Source organism: Salmo salar, chromosome ssa18 (assembly GCF_905237065.1).
Source record: "Salmo salar chromosome ssa18, Ssal_v3.1, whole genome shotgun sequence".
NCBI classification, from domain to species: domain Eukaryota; kingdom Metazoa; phylum Chordata; class Actinopteri; order Salmoniformes; family Salmonidae; genus Salmo; species Salmo salar.
The window spans coordinates 67119613-67137734 of NC_059459.1; the positions used below are offsets into that span (position 1 = coordinate 67119613).

General features: G+C 44.5%; 1 protein-coding gene and 1 long non-coding RNA gene across 2 annotated transcripts; one reads left to right on the forward strand and one right to left on the reverse strand.

Moving 5' to 3' along the window:
• Positions 1-404: 404 nt before the first annotated feature.
• LOC106577779 (uncharacterized protein C17orf114) lies at positions 405-11204 on the forward strand. Its single transcript, XR_001322197.2, has 3 exons — positions 405-675; positions 7258-7370; positions 10000-11204. It is a non-coding gene; the product is annotated as an uncharacterized protein C17orf114 (long non-coding RNA).
• Positions 11205-11550: 346 nt separating this feature from the next.
• Positions 11551-18087, reverse strand: mettl3 (methyltransferase like 3). Its single transcript, XM_014156116.2, has 11 exons — positions 17668-18087; positions 17196-17389; positions 15997-16455; positions 15553-15728; positions 13367-13580; positions 12907-13094; positions 12640-12678; positions 12439-12547; positions 12224-12289; positions 11951-12063; positions 11551-11860 (listed from the first exon to the last, which is right to left on the reverse strand). The coding sequence occupies exons 1-11, from the start codon at positions 17768-17770 to the stop codon at positions 11749-11751; spliced, it is 1773 nt and encodes a 590-aa protein (XP_014011591.1). The 5' UTR covers positions 17771-18087; the 3' UTR covers positions 11551-11748.
• Between the last annotated feature and the right edge of the window lie 35 nt (positions 18088-18122).

The following is an 18122-nucleotide window of genomic DNA, read 5'->3' on the forward strand; positions in this document are numbered from 1 at the left end:
TGGGTTAACTGCCCTGTTCAGAGGCAGAACGACAGATATCCACTTTGTAATCCCCAATTATCCCCTACTCCCCTAACCACTGCTCTGATTAGTCTATGTGAGTGGGACTTCATACGTGCCATTTGAAAACCACCAATCATTTTTTGTTTCACTACATTTTGATATAATTTCATGGTCATACTTCATACCATGTCAATATATAGGCAGGCCAATCAAAGACCTACGAAAGGGGAGGTGTGAACGTGGAGGTGTGTTTGTTTACCTTCTGTTTACCTTCTGGGCTCTCTATAGGCTGTGGAAGACAGAGGAAAGGAGGTAGAAGGAGGGAGAGGGAGATTGGGGGAGCAAGGGAGTGAGGGAGGCGTGTCTCGTGGACGTGCTCCAGGGATTAGCTATTTAAAGTTCAGGCGCTCCATGCGCTCCACAAACCTTTGCATGTTGCCATCCAGTGCACGGACCAACCGCGCATTTGGAACAGAACGCTCACTCCGCACAGAGTCTTGTGCAGTTCGCGACAGCTGGCCTTTGAACTGACATCAGATAGTCCACCAATCAAAGTTGCTAATGGTGAATTCACCATTGAATTGGAACCAGTAGTCCGATACGATTGTACAGGTAGCCTACTTGAAAATTGCGCATTGTTCTTCAAGATCTGCAAAGTTGCAGCTACATCAGGTAGGTTATTGTGCTTCTCTTTACGTTAAAAAGGTGCGTTTTTCCAGACGTTCCTACTTTTATCATAAGCAACTATTTAAATCAACAAGAACAGTGTTATTACATTGTTATTTATTTCACTTTAGTGCACTGTTGAGGAGACATTTAATGAATTTACAGCAGAATATACAACACATATATAAAGACCAAAAACGAAATGTTGTTGAAAACGAACTTGCCTCTGAGAGAGAGGTAGCTGAGCTGCGGGCTGCGGGGCTGTTTACTGCTGCTACTGCTTACTACTGCTGTAGTCGGTGTGTCTGGGTGGAAGCGTCCCATGAGAGCCGCAATAACGAGTCTGTGGGTTTGTCTGTATATAGCCTGTCTCTAATTGAGAACGGCAAGCATAAACCTTACTCAAGCTTCGGCATAGACTTACCAGTGCACATTGTTGTTCAGTGTTTTTGTTGACTTCAATATTTGTCTGCATCATTTGGCATTTAGACCCGGGCCCGTATTCATAAAGCTCTCAGAAGAGGATAATCTAAAAATACTGACCGTAGTTAAGAACTACTTCTCTGAGATGATTCATGAATACATGGAGTCTGCATGGATATCAGAAAATGCCATCTTAGTTAAAACGGACCCTTTCTACTCATCTCCAGATGACACCGAACAATGTATTTTATGTACGACATGTTATTGAGACAGAGAATGATTTATGAATGAATAGACTTCCTGTCAGTAGTCTACTGTCAGCACTGCTTCTTCCACGGTGAAGTAAACACACCTACATTTATTATTTACATCCACACGCTCTCCTCTAGGCTTTCAGACAAACAAATTCTGGTACTGCCAGACCTGGGTTCAAATAATGTTTGAAGTATCTCAGTCTATCAAATGTATTTATAAAGCCCTTCTTACACCAGCTGATGTCACAAAGTGCTATACAGAAACCCAGCCTAAAACCCCAAACAGCAAGCATCTCATTAATTTCACATACATTTCGAAGTAAATATTCAGATATGTTTTATTTGAAAAGACAAGTGCTTAAATATTGGAATGTATTTGGAAATACAATTGGAAAGTATTGGCATGTATTTGAAAATACTCAAATACACGGATTAAAATACACTCCCATGCATTTAACCCAGGTATTTGAAAATAGTATTTGAAATAATTATTTGAAAATACTTTCAAATAGGCTATTTATAGGAAATTATTTGAAAATACTTTCAAATACTTCCAATAGAAGCAGCTGACTGAAAATTAGTATTTAAATAACACATAATCACATACACATGGTTACTGCTCAGTGCTCAGCAATCCAGTTGGGCATCTCATTTTCCATCATGAGAGAGAGAGAGGTGGGGGGAGAGAGAGAGGTGGTGGGAGAGAGAGAGGTGGTGGGGGAGAGAGAGAGGTGGTGGGGGAGAGAGAGAGGTGGTGGGAGAGAGAGAGGTGGGGGAGAGAGAGAGGTGGTGGGAGAGAGAGAAGTGGTGGGAGAGAGAGAGGTGGGGGGAGAGAGAGAGAAGTGGGAGAGAGAGAGGTGGGGGGAGAGAGAGGTGGGGGGGAAGTTGGTGGGGAGAGCGAGGTGGTGGGAGACAGAGAGGTGGGGGGAGAGAGAGGTGGGGGGGAAGTTGGTGGGGAGAGAGAGGTGATGCACTGTTTAATTGAAAGCTTGGATTAGCTCGTCTGGTTCTGTTGTTCTGTCACTTCATTCAACCCTGTCACGTGCATGCGCACGGAGGCCCCCTCTCTATGGCATGCAAATAACGGGGCCCCTCTTCAAGGGTAAATTGCCATTGGCCTCCTGTTATTCAACATTTTATAACAAAGATATGACACAACTACAAGACAAGTTGTATTTTGGGTGAGATTGAGAAATGTAATTAGATTTGAAGAGTTGTTGTTATTTCTTTCCCATTTCCATTGCTGTTTTGGAGATGGGCAAGGGTTCTAATGTGAGTGGACAGACTGGGCACCAATAGGCCTATATGTGCGTCATAGTCCATGGCAGGGAGGGACTGGACTTGGGCTGGGGCCTGCTTCTTTCAGGGGCATTACAGACCCAGGCTCACTGCCACACATTCTAAGAATACGTCCCAAATAGCACCCTCTTCCCTACATAGTGCACTACTTTTGACCAGAGCCATATGGGCCCTGGTCAAAAGTAGTGCACTGCCTAGGGAATATGGTGTCATTTTGGATGGGCCTTAGTCTCCCATGGGACTGAATACTTGGAATGGAGGTAGGAAAGGTTGGAAAACAGATCATCAGATTTCTGTAGAGTTTGCTCACATACTCCTTGACTTTTCTGGTTTTGTTACATGCTGCTAACCATCAAACAAAACATTCCAGGCAGCAACACGCATGAATAACCTGTTTTAAAAACGGTTTTGTTGTATACAGTTCAGTTGTATGTAATCTGTCATTTGTACAATATACATAATTAACTGTGGATGTGTTGAGAGTAAACTGTGGATAATCACATTGAACACACACACACACTATGAAGAATCAGTGCACGATAAGACAAACCTATGTGTGTTTGATTAACATTGAGAAATCCCTCAGTAGCAGCCTGAACAAGTCACTGAGCAGGCAGTGTGTGAGTAAAACCATGGTTCAGGGCTGCACGTCCCTCACGTCAACACAGTACTCTCCCTTGCCCTGCCCTGGCAGGATCCTGCACTTAGAGGGAACATACACAGGAAAAAGGGACCAAAAGCTAGCTGCAGCTTCCCCCTCCCTCTGTGGTTTAGGTGGCCTCTGTTCTCCTTTCTCCCCCTCTCTCTCTCCCCCTCTCTCTCTCCCCCTCTCTCTGTGGTTTAGGTGGCCTCTGTTCTCCTTTCTCCCCCTCTCTCTCTCCCCCTCTCTCTGTGGTTTAGGTGGCCTCTGTTCTCCTTTCTCCCCCTCTCTCTCTCCCCCTCTCTCTCTCCCCCTCTCTCTGTGGTTTAGGTGGCCTCTGTTCTCCTTTCTCCCCTGCTCTCTCTGTGGTTTAGGTGGCCTCTGTTCTCCTTTCTCCCCCTCTCTCTCTCCCCCTCTCTCTCTCCCCCTCTCTCTGTGGTTTAGGTGGCCTCTGTTCTCCTTTCTCCCCCTGCTCTCTCTCCCCCTCTCTCTCTCCCCCTCTCTCTGTGGTTTAGGTGGCCTCTGTTCTCCTTTCTCCCCCTCTCTCTCTCCCCCTCTCTCTCTCCCCCTCTCTCTGTGGTTTAGGTGGCCTCTGTTCTCCTTTCTCCCCTGCTCTCTCTCACCCTCTCTCTCCCCCCTCTCTCTGTGGTTTAGGTGGGCTCTGTTCTCCTTTCTCCCCTCTCTCTCTCCCCTCTCTCTCCCCCTCTCTCTGTGGTTTAGGTGGGCTCTGTTCTCCTTTCTCCCCCTCTCTCTCCCCCCCTCTCTGTGGTTTAGGTGGCCTCTGTTCTCCTTTCTCCCCCTCTCTCTCTCCCCCTCTCTCTCTCCCCTATCTCTCTCTCTCCCCCTCTCTCTGTGGTTTAGGTGGCCACTGTTCTCCTTTCTCCCCTGCTCTCTCTCCCCCTCTCTCTCTCCCCCTCTCCTCCCCCTCTCTCTTTCTCCATTTCTACCTTTCTCTCTCCCCATCTCTCTCCCCATCTCTCCCTCCCCCTCCCCCACTGGACTGGGCTGGTTGTTTTCTGTTCTAGGCTCTGTGATCGCTGTTCTCTGCCAGAGACTTGCTGTACTACAGACAGTAATGACCAGGGCCCCAAATTCCTCACCACTGACCAGGCCATCTAGTGTATGTGTGTGTGCATGTGTGAATGTGTATGTGCGTGTGTGACTGTGTATGTGTATGTGTGCGTGTGCGTGTGTGCATGCGTTTGTGACCCAGAGAGAGAAAAAAAGTGTGTTTGAGTGGTTTATTAATACACAAAGAATGTATTATCGCTGTGTGACTTTGGCTACACTGCAGGATTGTTATCTTTCCTGCCCAGCCTGCTCTCTTTCCCCCACTCTCCAATGTACACTACTGCCCATACAATAACAAGCAAGGTTATATTCTGTAGTCAGAGTCTCACCAATTACAATGGTGCCCTAAACACCCGTAGGAATTCCTAAGTGACTAAATTGATCAGTGACTGTCGATATGAAGAGCTGAGATTTAGGTGGGCATGGTCCAACTTCCTAAAGTTAGTGCTTTGCCAAGCAACGTGTGACTTAGTATAATGGATTCACTGTGTCTGTCTATGAGATAGGATTGCAGAGGGGGGAGAGATGAGAGAGAGATGGTGAGAGAAAGAGAATAGAGTTGTTTTGAGAAAGCTATTTTTGCCCATTGTGACTGACTCTTAACAGAGTGGAATGGGTGTCACACTGAAATGAGTCCTCCTTTGGCCTGACCTCTAAGTGTCAAAAGGGCTAACAGAGTGTGTGAGAGGTATCACATCTTTATGAAATGACCTCATCCCTGTGAGTGCAGAGAAAGCTGTAGCAGCCAGGAAAACGCACACACACACACACACACACACACACACACACACACACACACACACACACACACACACACACACACACACACACACACACACACACACACACACACACACACACACACACACACACACACACACACACACACACACACACACACACTCCCTAACCAACAATAAGTGATTACCAGGTTAGAGGGTTTTAGCTACAGATTGCACGTCTGCACAGTACGGTGACAGGCTTCTGTGTGGGCAAGGGTTTGCAAGGAAAGCGTGAGTTTGTCAGCAGCCCCGCCGCCCTCTCTTGATGTTACCACAGATCAGAGCTAAATGGAGCTCTGTGATGATGGAAGACCTTGTGAGAGGTTTTAGAATAGAAAGTCATTTGATTGTTTCCACAGAGAGTCATTACATTTCTCTGTTCTATTCAGGGGGGCTCCTAACAGTAGGTCAGTGGAACACAGGGTAAATAGCAGGATTAAAGGGTCAGTCAAACAGGGTATTTATTTTGAGATCTCCTGAATGAATAGACAGCTATACAGACGACACTCTGCTGAAAGGTTTTTACCAGACAGCTCTTCAGTCTCAGTTGAGTACCACCATTCTCTTCTATTTCTTTAACATTGTAATCAATTGCATATTTGTTCATTGCTGTGGACAGAGGGGCCCCCCGTTTATCTTATCTCCAAGGGCCACACGGGTAGAGTACTGACAAGACCTGAGGTTAGAATTTAATAGATGAACCATTGACCCAACAAACATTCATCTAATCAGACACACACACACACACACACACACACACACACACACACACACACACACACACACACACACACACACACACACACACACACAGATCAAAGAGCAGAGCTGTAGGCCAGAGCAAATCAAAGTAGGGTTTGTGTGTGTGTGCGTGCATGCGTGTGTGCGTTTGACTTCAATGAGAGGTATAGTAGGGTGGGTAGTGTGCGCCAAGCCAAGATAGCCTGTCTATACATGCTAACGCTAAATATACATTGAATCTAAATACATTCAGAGTCATTGACAGACAGACTGCCAGGAGCATAGTCTCGACACATCCAAGCCATAGTCAATGTACTGTATTCAGTGGGCCTGCATACATCAATTAATGTTTGCATTTACTATGCAAATATCATCTATTGCATGAAATCCTTTCAGCGTCACTATAACTGCCTGACTAAATGCCGAGAGGATGAGATCCATGGAGTTCAAGTTCTCTGACTTTCACATAGCATGCATCTTAATGCCAATTAGACGTGCCTTGGGTAGCAGACTTGACATGACGTGAGCATTATATCTCTCTATGCACATATAATCTCTCTAAGCACCTACGGTGCTATATGGTATGATGGGCCAGGCATGCCTTATCCTGTCTTGAGTTGTATGTGTCGTGTGACCTCTGTGTAATTCAAGCCAAGGCTTTTAATCGGCTGCTCTAGCCGTCGCCCATAGCCCGTTGACGTCCATTGACTGGATTATGTGTGTGAACGCTCGCCTGCGACCCGATAGAAATGAGCTAAGCCTCATCAGTCATCATCGTGTCATGTCATTGAACCCTTTGTCCCCTCATAGACTGGACCAATTCCATTATTAATTCCACTGGCCTAGTGGACTGGACGGGACTAATTCCATTATGGTTCGACCCCCTGTGAGTGAGGATGAGGTGAAGACCCATCAGACTCATCCTCTCTGTAACGTCTGGTTGATAGAGGTTCATTCAGAGTCGGTGGCCACATACGCTTTGTGGGAGTGAATGTGGGTTTGTTTTGTTGGCTAGTTGTCGTGTTAACTGTTATCAGGGCCAGGTTAAACAGTTGGTAGTCTCTCGCGACGGCCTTAACAATCGACTAGCTGATTTGGCTCTTGTGATGAGGTTAATCAATTAGCTATGAATTTGCGGTTGTGGTTTGATATGTTGTGGTTTGTTATGATATGCAGAAGTCATTCCAATCCAGACAAAGGTCTAGGGCTTGGCATTTGAGACAAATGATGTGTAAAAGCTATGGAACTACAAGTCAAGATAACAGAAACAGATAAACACACCAAAATCTACAGGAGAAGACTGTTTTAAAAAAAAATTCTCCCCTCACTCCTCCATTCATATATTTCTCTCTCTCTCTCTTTCTCTCTCTCTCCTCAGTGGCCCTCAGCTCCCCTCAGCTCCAGACATGGGTGTGAAGGTGCTCCAGTGCTTCCCCTGGTACAGACGCTGTAAAGAGCGATGCAAGGCTAAACAGTGCCCCCCACCTGCAGGTGAGAGAACTACAGGCTGTCAGTTACATTACATAGTAGTGCATTACATATTAGAGTTGTACATGACATTACGTAGTTAGTTACATACAATATCATTGTCACTGTCAGCCGTTACATAGTGAAAAGGGCAGACAGTGCCCCCTACCTGCAGGTGAGAGAACTACAAACTTCCACATATAGTACTTATTACAGTATTATATGCATTAGCATTATCATTATGTCAGAACTCCCCAGACCTTACATAGTTAATTACATACAGTATCATTATGTCAGAACTCCCCAGCCATTACATAGTTAATTACATACATTATCATTATGTCAGAACTCCCCAGCCCTTACATAGTTAATTACATACATTATCATTATGTCAGAACTCCCCAGCCATTACATAGTTAATTACATACAGTATCATTATGTCAGAACTCCCCAGCCATTACATAGTTAATTACATACAGTATCATTATGTCAGAACTCCCCAGCCCTTATATAGTTAATTACATACATTATCATTATGTCAGAACTCCCCAGCCATTACATAGTTAATTACATACATTATCATTATGTCAGAACTCCCCAGCCATTACATAGTTAATTACATACAGTATCATTATGTCAGAACTCCCCAGCCATTACATAGTTAATTACATACAGTATCATTATGTCAGAACTCCCCAGCCATGACATAGTTAATTACATACATTATCATTATGTCAGAACTCCCCAGCCCTTACAGAGTTAATTACATACATTATCATTATGTCAGAACTCCCCAGCCATTACATAGTTAATTACATACATTATCATTATGTCAGAACTCCCCAGCCATTACATAGTTAATTACATACAGTATCATTATGTCAGAACTCCCCAGCCATTAAATAGTTAATTACATACAGTATCATTATGTCAGAACTCCCCAGCTCTTACATAGTTAATTACATACAGTATCATTATGTCAGAACTCCCCAGCCCTTACATAGTTAATTACATACAGTATCATTATGTCAGAACTCCCCAGCCATTACATAGTTAATTACATACAGTATCATTATGTCAGAACTCCCCAGCCATTACATTGTTAATTACATACATTATCATTATGTCAGAGCTCCCCAGCCCTTACAGAGTTAATTACATACATTATCATTATGTCAGAACTCCCCAGCCATTACATAGTTAATTACATACATTATCATTATGTCAGAACTCCCCAGCCCTTACATAGTTAATTACATACAGTATCATTATGTCAGAACTCCCCAGCTCTTACATAGTTAATTACATACAGTATCATTATGTCAGAACTCCCCAGCCATTACATAGTTAATTACATACAGTATCATTATGTCAGAACTCCCCAGCCATTACATAGTTAATTACATACATTATCATTATGTCAGAACTCCCCAGCCATTACATAGTTAATTACATACAGTATCATTATGTCAGAACTCCCCAGCCATTACATAGTTAATTACATACAGTATCATTATGTCAGAACTCCCCAGCCATTACATAGTTAATTACATACAGTATCATTATGTCAGAACTCCCCAGCCATTACATAGTTAATTACATACATTATCATTATGTCAGAACTCCCCAGCCATTACATAGTTAATTACATACAGTATCATTATGTCAGAACTCCCCAGCCATTACATAGTTAATTACATACAGTATCATTATGTCAGAACTCCCCAGCCATTACATAGTTAATTACATACATTATCATTATGTCAGAACTCCCCAGCCATTACATAGTTAATTACATACAGTATCATTATGTCAGAACTCCCCAGCCATTACATAGTTAATTACATACTATATCATTATGTCAGAACTCCCCAGCCATTACATAGTTAATTACATACAGTATCATTATGTCAGAACTCCCCAGCCATTACAGAGTTAATTACATACATTATCATTATGTCAGAACTCCCCAGCCATTACATAGTTAATTACATACATTATCATTATGTCATAACTCCCCAGCCATTACATATTTAGTTAAAAAAATTATCATTATGTCAGAACTCCCCAGCCCTTACAGAGTTAATTACATACATTATCATTATGTCAGAACTCCCCAGGGCTGTCTGTGCAGTAATAATATGCTGCACAACTAATCTATGATTATCAAAAACACACATATTTGGAAGACATGTTGAAACAAGTGCCATGATATAACCAGGTATGTCAGAGTTGGCTACAGTGAAGGTCTTGCTCCGGGCTCCGCTTATGAAAGTCAATCATGAGTTTTATGTCACTCTGTTCTTCTTTTCCTGTCCACTTCCCAGTATTATAACAGTCCGTCAATCATTTAGTCATTCGTTATTCGTTCATTCCACCTACACCTTTGTAATGAAGAGCCTGCTCTATTAGATTTACATCATTCGAATGTCAACGAAGTTGATATCACGTCACATTTAAGTTACGAAAAGACACGAGGGATGACGCATACCATTATGTATGTTAAATAGCATGATCGAATCATCCCTCACTATGTAGACACGTAGAGACATGGCAACAACAACAACATCATGAAAAAAGATGCTAAAACGTTGCGTGCTACTGGTTCAATAACTCCTCTCTCTCTCCGTCCCTCCGTCCTTCCTCCCTCCAGTCCCCAGTGAGGAGATGAAGCCCCGCCTGTCGTCCACGGTGTCGTGTGGTAGCGAGGGCGAGAGCAGCAGCAGTCTGAGTGGCTCCCAGATCTACTTCTCCACCAAGGCTCGCCTCTCCTTCAGACACCAGATGGACAGCAACTTCAACGCAGTGGACGCCACCTGCTGAATAGATCAGCCCCGACGTGCCGAGTAGTGTTCATTAGGCATCAAACGGAAGAAAAAGGACTGAAATAGGGAGGGAATACCTGGGCTTGTCCGATAAGAAACGCTCATTTTTGGTTTCCGTTGTGAAACATTTTTGCTACGGTGTACCCTAATGAATATGACCCTGGCTTACAGTGCTGGGAATGACACTTTAGTATCTACTGATCCCTCCTGTCATCATCGCCATCGCCCCAAAATGAACTCTCGCCCCTCCGCTATGACGTCCATTATTATAGCTCAACAGAACATAGAATGTAAAGGACTGAGACTTAATCTACTCAGTGGTACCTATGTACTCAACGTTCGTTCTCAACTCCCCCTTCAGAAGTGACTGTGAAAAGGATGGACATATCACAGTAGATTGAGTTCTTCACTAGAGAAATGCTGAATGCACTGCTGGTGTGGCTAGTAGAGATGGAAAAATGTTTACTACATCATTACCAACCAAGTGCATCATTTTGCAAATTCACAACTGCAAATTCAAGTCTTTAAAATACAAGCTGTTGAATATAAGAAAATGATGCTCTCTCAACTTTAAATATGGCCTTTTTGGTTTTTATCCTAACACTATCCTAACTTGCTGAAAAAACATGGTAACTAGATTTTGATTGGTTTGGCTGATGAAGATACTAATGAGTTTGTGCCTTTTCACCTCTTTTGAACATTTCCTCAATTAAATTCAGTTTGGTGCTGGCTGTCTTCTTCTAGTGCCCTTTTCAACTGGCTGCTTGGAATGCATCTACACTTTATTCATATCTAGAAATGTTAACCTGCAGCTCCTCCAGCTTACGTGCAGCTCTTACCTTTACTTCTGATGGCATCTTATGGGGAACATCAGTGAATGGAGGAGAAAGTCAACAGATTGTTCTGGAAGACATTTCAACAGTGTTTTGGTGCTTTCGTTGGGTTCTACAACCCACCCTCTAACAGTGAAATATTTTCCCTGCTTCACCTACTAGTTTAAGGATAATAAATACTCATGTTTTTCCACTTCTAACTGTTTTATATATTTTTGTACAAATTGTGAAAATGATTGTACGAGAACGTAGCAGCATACATCTGGTGCTACTGTGGTAAGTTTGGAATGAGACATGTATGTGATTCCTAATTACTGTGAAGAAAATATTGATACATTTCCAATGTTAATGTTTTTCTTTTAATCAAAGTAAATCAATCAAGATCCCCAAACTAGCCGGTCCTCACTTTGTATAATGTAGTGCTGTTGTCATGGGAACAGACAAAATGTACTAACAAACTAATACAAAAAAAAGTATATACGGAAATGTTTTTGGGTGGATTCATTGTGCAGTATGTCTGACTCGCATCATAGAGATCCAGAAATATTCCTTCAACCATATTTATTACAAAATGTTGTAATTGGTACAAAAAAAGACATAAAAACCAGAAGGCAGTCCATCAGACACTGAGCATTGCTGAGTGTTTCCCCTCGGCGTCTAAGTTCATACCGTGACCTAACATGTTTATAACAGGACAAGTAGGTGACCACGATGACCCCCATGTAAGGCGTTTAGGACCACTCTCTACATGTTCTTGGGTTTGGAGATGACTCCGTCTGGGTAACGTTTCTTGAAGCGAGCCACGACATCAGGATCCAAGAGGTGAATGCCATCTAACTGATTACCAAGAGTTACCCTGAGAGAGAAAAAAAGAACGCTTAGAAAATGAAAGAATACTCACATACCTCATTTACAAATTCAATGAACACACACCACACACACGTACCAGTTGGGTTGGACATTGTGAGGTCTGCCAAAGAGCTCAATCTTCCTGGTACCAGGTGAGAGTCTCTCAATCATTCCATAAATCTCATCTGGCTTGTGGCTGGTGGAACGCACCTGGAGAGAGAGAGAGAGGTGGTGGGGAGAGAAAGAGGTAGAGACAAAAGACAAGAATGAGAGAGAGCAGGAGAGGGAGAGAGAATAGATAGGGTTGAGTTAAAACATTCTAGGCTCTCGTAGGATTGGAACATCAAATGGATTGTGTTTGACCCCTGACCTCGGCCACGATGACATCACAGTCCAGCCCTCTGTTGAATCCCTGGGGCTGTCCCTTCACGCCCACCTGAGAAGCACATACACATCAATACAACTGTACACACACACACACAATTATACCACAATAACAGCAAATATACACCACTGACTGCACTACACTGCCCAGAGCCCACAGAGTCAGATAAGAGGTATGCTGGCACACAACATCACACTCACCAAGCAGTGCTCCTTCCCATGATTGAGCCAGTGACCAGTCCTCCCGGTACGGATGATTCTCTGTAACTGGTTGGTCTTCACCCAAATGATCTCATCAACACGCTCATAGCTACGAGAAGAAAAAAAAGCATGGCTATGACCAACGGTCAGATTACGACTTACTTACTTACTGGTCCCAAAGGTTGATGAATAAAGACTTACCCCCAAAGACTCAGACATTCTCTACCCAACTCCATAGCCCTAAAAGAAATATAGATAGGCATGAAGACTGAACAGCCTATTGAAAAAAGTGAAAGATGTCAATCAAAGCAACAATCAACGTAAACAAAAATCAAGAGTTTATGGCTCGTTATCATATAATTAACCTCGGTCAGACCCTGCATGCCCATTAGCATGCACTGTTCTTCTGGCAGCTGATTGGTCGAGTAGAAACACACTATTCCACTCATATCTGATTGGTGGCGGTACCTGCCAGTCACCCAGAGGAAGAGGAAGCCGTCGTCCTGAAGGACGGGGATGTGGAGCTTCCTCATCTCATCGTCCGTCAGAGTTCCGTAGGGGAGCTCCATGTGGATATCCCAGGGAGGGTCGGCCATCACCACAGAGAACTTCCCCAGAATCGACACGTCCAGGACCCGGATGTCACAACAGATCCACTGTGATGGGGGACAAAACCGGATCACACTGGATTGAACCGCAGCATCAGTCTGACCACTTCTGGAGATAACTGACATCACCTATGTAGACAGATTAATTTACCTAATTTCTCCCTTAGGGGAATTACACCATCAGACACATGTACCAAAATAAAAGCCTGTGTCGTAAAAGCCTAGTCTCCCTCCTCCTCTTCCTCCCTTTTCATAGGCCTCCCCCTTTTCCCTTCATGTCCCTCTCCCTCCTCTCTCACTTTATTCCTCCTCTCCCTCACCTGAGAGGGGAACAGTTTCCCCACGTTGCTGTCTTCCTCCCCCTGGTGTAGTCCCACCTCCATGCCCCCGGCCTGGGGCCCCATCAGGCCCCCCTCTGCCTCTGGAGGGGCGTCGATCTCATAGTGCACGTATTTACAGGTGTCCATGTGGAAACAGGTGTTGAGGAAGGAGCAGTCTCCAAGACTCTCGTCTGTATGCTTGTTGATGATGCGTCTGAGAGAAGGGAGAGATGACAGGGCTCAGCCAATACAGCGGGACCAGATAAGATGCTTCAGCCAATTAAAATAGACTGTAAGTGATTAAATGGAGACATACAGCCAATCACAAGGCTGCGGGGGCCAGACGGATTACCACCAACTGGCAGGTGTCTTCACTGACATTTTCAACATGTCCCTGATTGAGTCTGTAATACCAACATGTTTCAAGCAGACCACCATAGTCCCTGTGCCCAAGAACACTAAGGTAACCTGCCTAAATGACTACAGATCCGTAACACTCACGTCCGTAGCCATGAAGTGCTTTGAAAGGCTGGTAATGTCTCACATAAACACCATTATCCCAGAAACCCTACACCCACTCCAATTTGCATACCGCCCAAACAGATCCACAGATGATAGAATCTCTATTGCACTCCACACTGCCCTTTCCTACCTGGACAAAAGGAACATCTACGTGAGAACGCTATTCATTGACTACAGCTCAGCGTTCAACACCATAGTGCCCTCAAAGCTCATCACTAAGCTAAGGATCCTGGGACTAAACACCTCCCTCAGCAACTGGATCCTGGACTTCCTGACGGGCCGCCCCCAGGTGGTGAGGGTAGTAGCAACACATCTGCCACGCTGATCCTCAACACTGGAGCCCCTCAGGGGTGCATGCTCAGTCCCCTCCTGTACTCCCTGTTCACCCACGACTGCATGGCCAGACATGACTCCAACACCATCATTAAGTTTGCAGATGACACAACAGTGGTAGGCCTGATCACCGACAACGACGAGACAGCCTATAGGGAGGTCAGAGACCTCAACCTAACCAAGAATAAGGAGATGATTGTGGACTACAGGAAAAGGAGGACCGAGCACGCCCCTATTCTCATCGATGGTGCTGTAGTATATCAGGTTGAGAACTTCAAGTTCCTTGGTGTCCACATCACCAACAATCTAGAATGGTCCAAACACACCAAGACAGTCGTGAAGAGAGCACGACAAAGCCTATTCCCCCTCAGGAGACTGAAAAGATTTGGCATGGGTCCTCAGATTCTCAAAAGGTTCTACAGCTGCAACATCGAGAGCATCCTGACTGGTTAAATCACTGCCTGGAACGGCAACTGCTCATAGTGCATACGGCCCAGTACATCACCGGGGCTAAGCTGCCTGCCCCCCAGGACCTCAACACCAGGCGGTGACAGAGGAAGGCCCTAAAAATTGTCAAAGACCCCAGTCATAGACTGTTCTCTCTACTACCGCATGGCAAGAAATTGTTTTTATTTCTTTACTTATCAATTGTTCACCTAATAACTTTTTTTTTACTTAAAAATTGCACTGTTGGTTAGAGCCTGTAAGTAAGCATTTCACTAAGGTCTACACCTGTTGTATTGGGAACACGTGACAAACTTTGATTTGATAAGGGATGTGATCAGCACAACAACAAAATCAGGAAAAAGGCGATTTGGGGTTGGGTTAAATGAAATGATGCAAAAAAGTAATCAGCAATACGCCTCCCAAGTGGCGCAGCGGTCTAAGACAATGCATCACAGTGCTAGAGGCGCCACCACTGTCACAACCGGCTGTGATCGGGAGTCCCATAGGGCGGCGCACAAATGGCCCAGCATCGTCCGTGTTAGGGCAGGGTTTGGCCGGATGGGCTTTACACGTCTCATCGCGCACTAGGGATTCCTTGAGGCGGCCCGGACACCAGCAGGCTGACCTCGGTGGTCAGTTGAACAGTGTTTCCTCTGACACATTGGTGCGGCTGGCTTCTGGGTTAATCGGGCAGGTGTTAAGTGCGGTTTGGCTGGTCATGTTTCGGAAGACTCACGACTCGACCTTCGCCTCGCGAGCTGGTTGGGGAGTTGCAGCGATGAGACAAGATTGAAATTGGGAAGAAAAAGGGGCTAAAAAAAAGTTATCAAGAATAAAACAGATTTGGGAGTGTACTCTTATGGTTGTGTGGCAGCAGTACTGACCGGAAGTGCAGCTTGGTGCAGGGCTGGGGTGTGAACCCAGACCGCGTACACTCCTCTTTGGTCCCGTGGTCACAGAACTCCTGGACCTGAGCACGACCGCGTGAGCGGAACTTCTCAACAATGGACTGCTCTTTAGCTGTGCTGGTGTTCAGAAGCTCCAGGATTTCTCTGCTCATCTATAACACACACACACACACACACACACACACACACACACACACACACACACACACACACACACACACACACACACACACACACACACACACACACACACACACACACACACACACACACGGAAGGAATTTGATTTCGCCATTGACTGTGTGGTTGAAAAATGGATTGAACATTGGGCAGTATAATAAGGTTTGTACTGATATGGTTCAAACTACCCCCAGGGTATCCCCATCTCTTTCCCCTCCCTCTACCAAGGTGTGAATGTACCTTCTTGCTCTGCTGCTCCTTGGTGGACTGCTGGTTCAGGAGGCTCTCTATCTCCATGTCCAGGTGAGACGTCTGCCCCTTACTGGTCCTGCCCTGTTTATCTGCCCCGCCCCTTCCTCCTCCAGCCTTCCAATCAGAGGGCCCGGTCAGCTGGGAGGAGGAAGCCGGTGCCAGGGAGATGGAGGAAGTGGGCGGAGGGGAGGGCGGGCTCTGGAGAGCAGGGGAGGAACCTGGCGGACGTTTATGGTGGGCTTGGTCCTCTGCTTTCCTCTTCCTCTGGCCTAAGGCCCCGCCCCCAATCATGGCCCAGAGTTTTGTGTGGTCCACGGAGATGACGAGCGTTGAGGAAGAAGAGGAGGGGGAGGTGGCCACAGATGGCTGCCGGACTTCGATGAGCTCCTGGGCAGAGAATTTGAGCAGCAGACTCTGGATGCAGCCATGGGTGACAGGCACTTCAGACTGTGGAGGCGAAAATAGAAGTGGAATGAGAGAAAAGGGAAAGGATAGGAAAAGGAATGTGATACAGTTATGGGAATAGTGGCTAATGAGTGACAAAGCGATTATTCATATCCATAGACTTCATAAAATTTGCAATAGCAATCAGCACACACATATACTATCCAGACCTGGGTTCAAATACTATTTTAGGCAATTCAATTACTTTTCAATACATTTCAAAACAACTATTTAGATAACCTTTATTTGAAAAAACAAGTAGTTGAATATTGGAATGTACAGTGAGGGATAAAAGTATTTGATCCCCTGCTGATTTTGTACGTTTGCCCACTGACAAAGAAATGATCAGTCTATAATTTTAATGGTAGGTTTATTTGAACAGTGAGAGACAGAATAACAACAAAAAAATCCAGGAAAACACATGTCAAAAATGTTATAAATTGATTTGCATTTTAATGAGGGAAAAAAGTATTTGAAAATACTCAAATACACTCCCATGCATTTAACCCAGGTATTTGAAAATAGGATTTTAACTAACTAGATAAATACTATTTGGTTTTTTACAAATAAACATTCAAATAAAAGTAGTAGTTGTTTTGGGCGGTGTATTTGAAAATACTCAAATACACAGACAAAAGTACTTAAATAACAAATACTCAACTCAAATACACATGTATTTGAACCCTGGTCACAATTTTAGTTTTAGCAAACATTAGATCTTGGTCACAAGGATACACACTCACAGTGTTGAGCTCATCAGTGATGGCCAAGGAGTGAGTGGGCAGTGAGAGGCTCAGGTCCGACAGATAACCCAGGAGTCTCTTCTCTAGTTCAGGGTCCGGGGGACGTTCAGCCTCCTCCTGTGGGGGACTCTGGAGGGCTGGTCCTGGACTCTCACTCCGCGCTGCAGCCCCTTCAGTACTGCTGCCTCCCACCTCTGAGAAAAGAAAACCATAGGTTGTAAATCCCATTAGCAGTAACAGTGCTTATGCAGATTAAGAACTTTGGTCACTAGTTAACGTTATTCGTTAGTATCTGGACCATATAGCTAGGTGTCCACAGACAATGCACAAGTATTGACATTTGCTGAACTTTTTCAACTTTAACCATCAGCATAGAATCAAATACATCTGTGTGTTGAAATCCCTATTGTCTAATCTTATTTCCCCATCCCGCCTCTCTCTAGCTAGCTAACACGTTAGCATAAAGACATACCTGCAGCGAGTTGCGTGGGGTCTTTCCGTCGCCTCTGCAGTCTCTCTCGCAGCGAGTCCAGCTGCTTCTTGTGTGCTTGGATGTTGCTCCATGTATCCGACATTTAGAGTAGGAGCTACCGCGAAAATGAATCGAAAACGGGGCATGCAAGATCACTTAGTTTAGTGGGATAATGTGGCCACTGCTCGCACTGTGTCGGACTAGCAACAACAACGAATGACTGGTTCCCCCTTGTTGTTGGAGGAAACCACCTAGACAGACAAATCCAAAATCTAACAGCTAACTTTTCTTATTGCAAGCAGAATTTTTCACCTCTCAGAACTCGTTGAAATAAATGTTTTACATAATGTTAGGTCGTGACAACTATAAAGCAATCGATATGTTAAAATGAGCACAAGACGGATGTTTTTTGAAAACGGACACATTTCCGGTTAAAAAAAGGCTAGTTCCGGTTC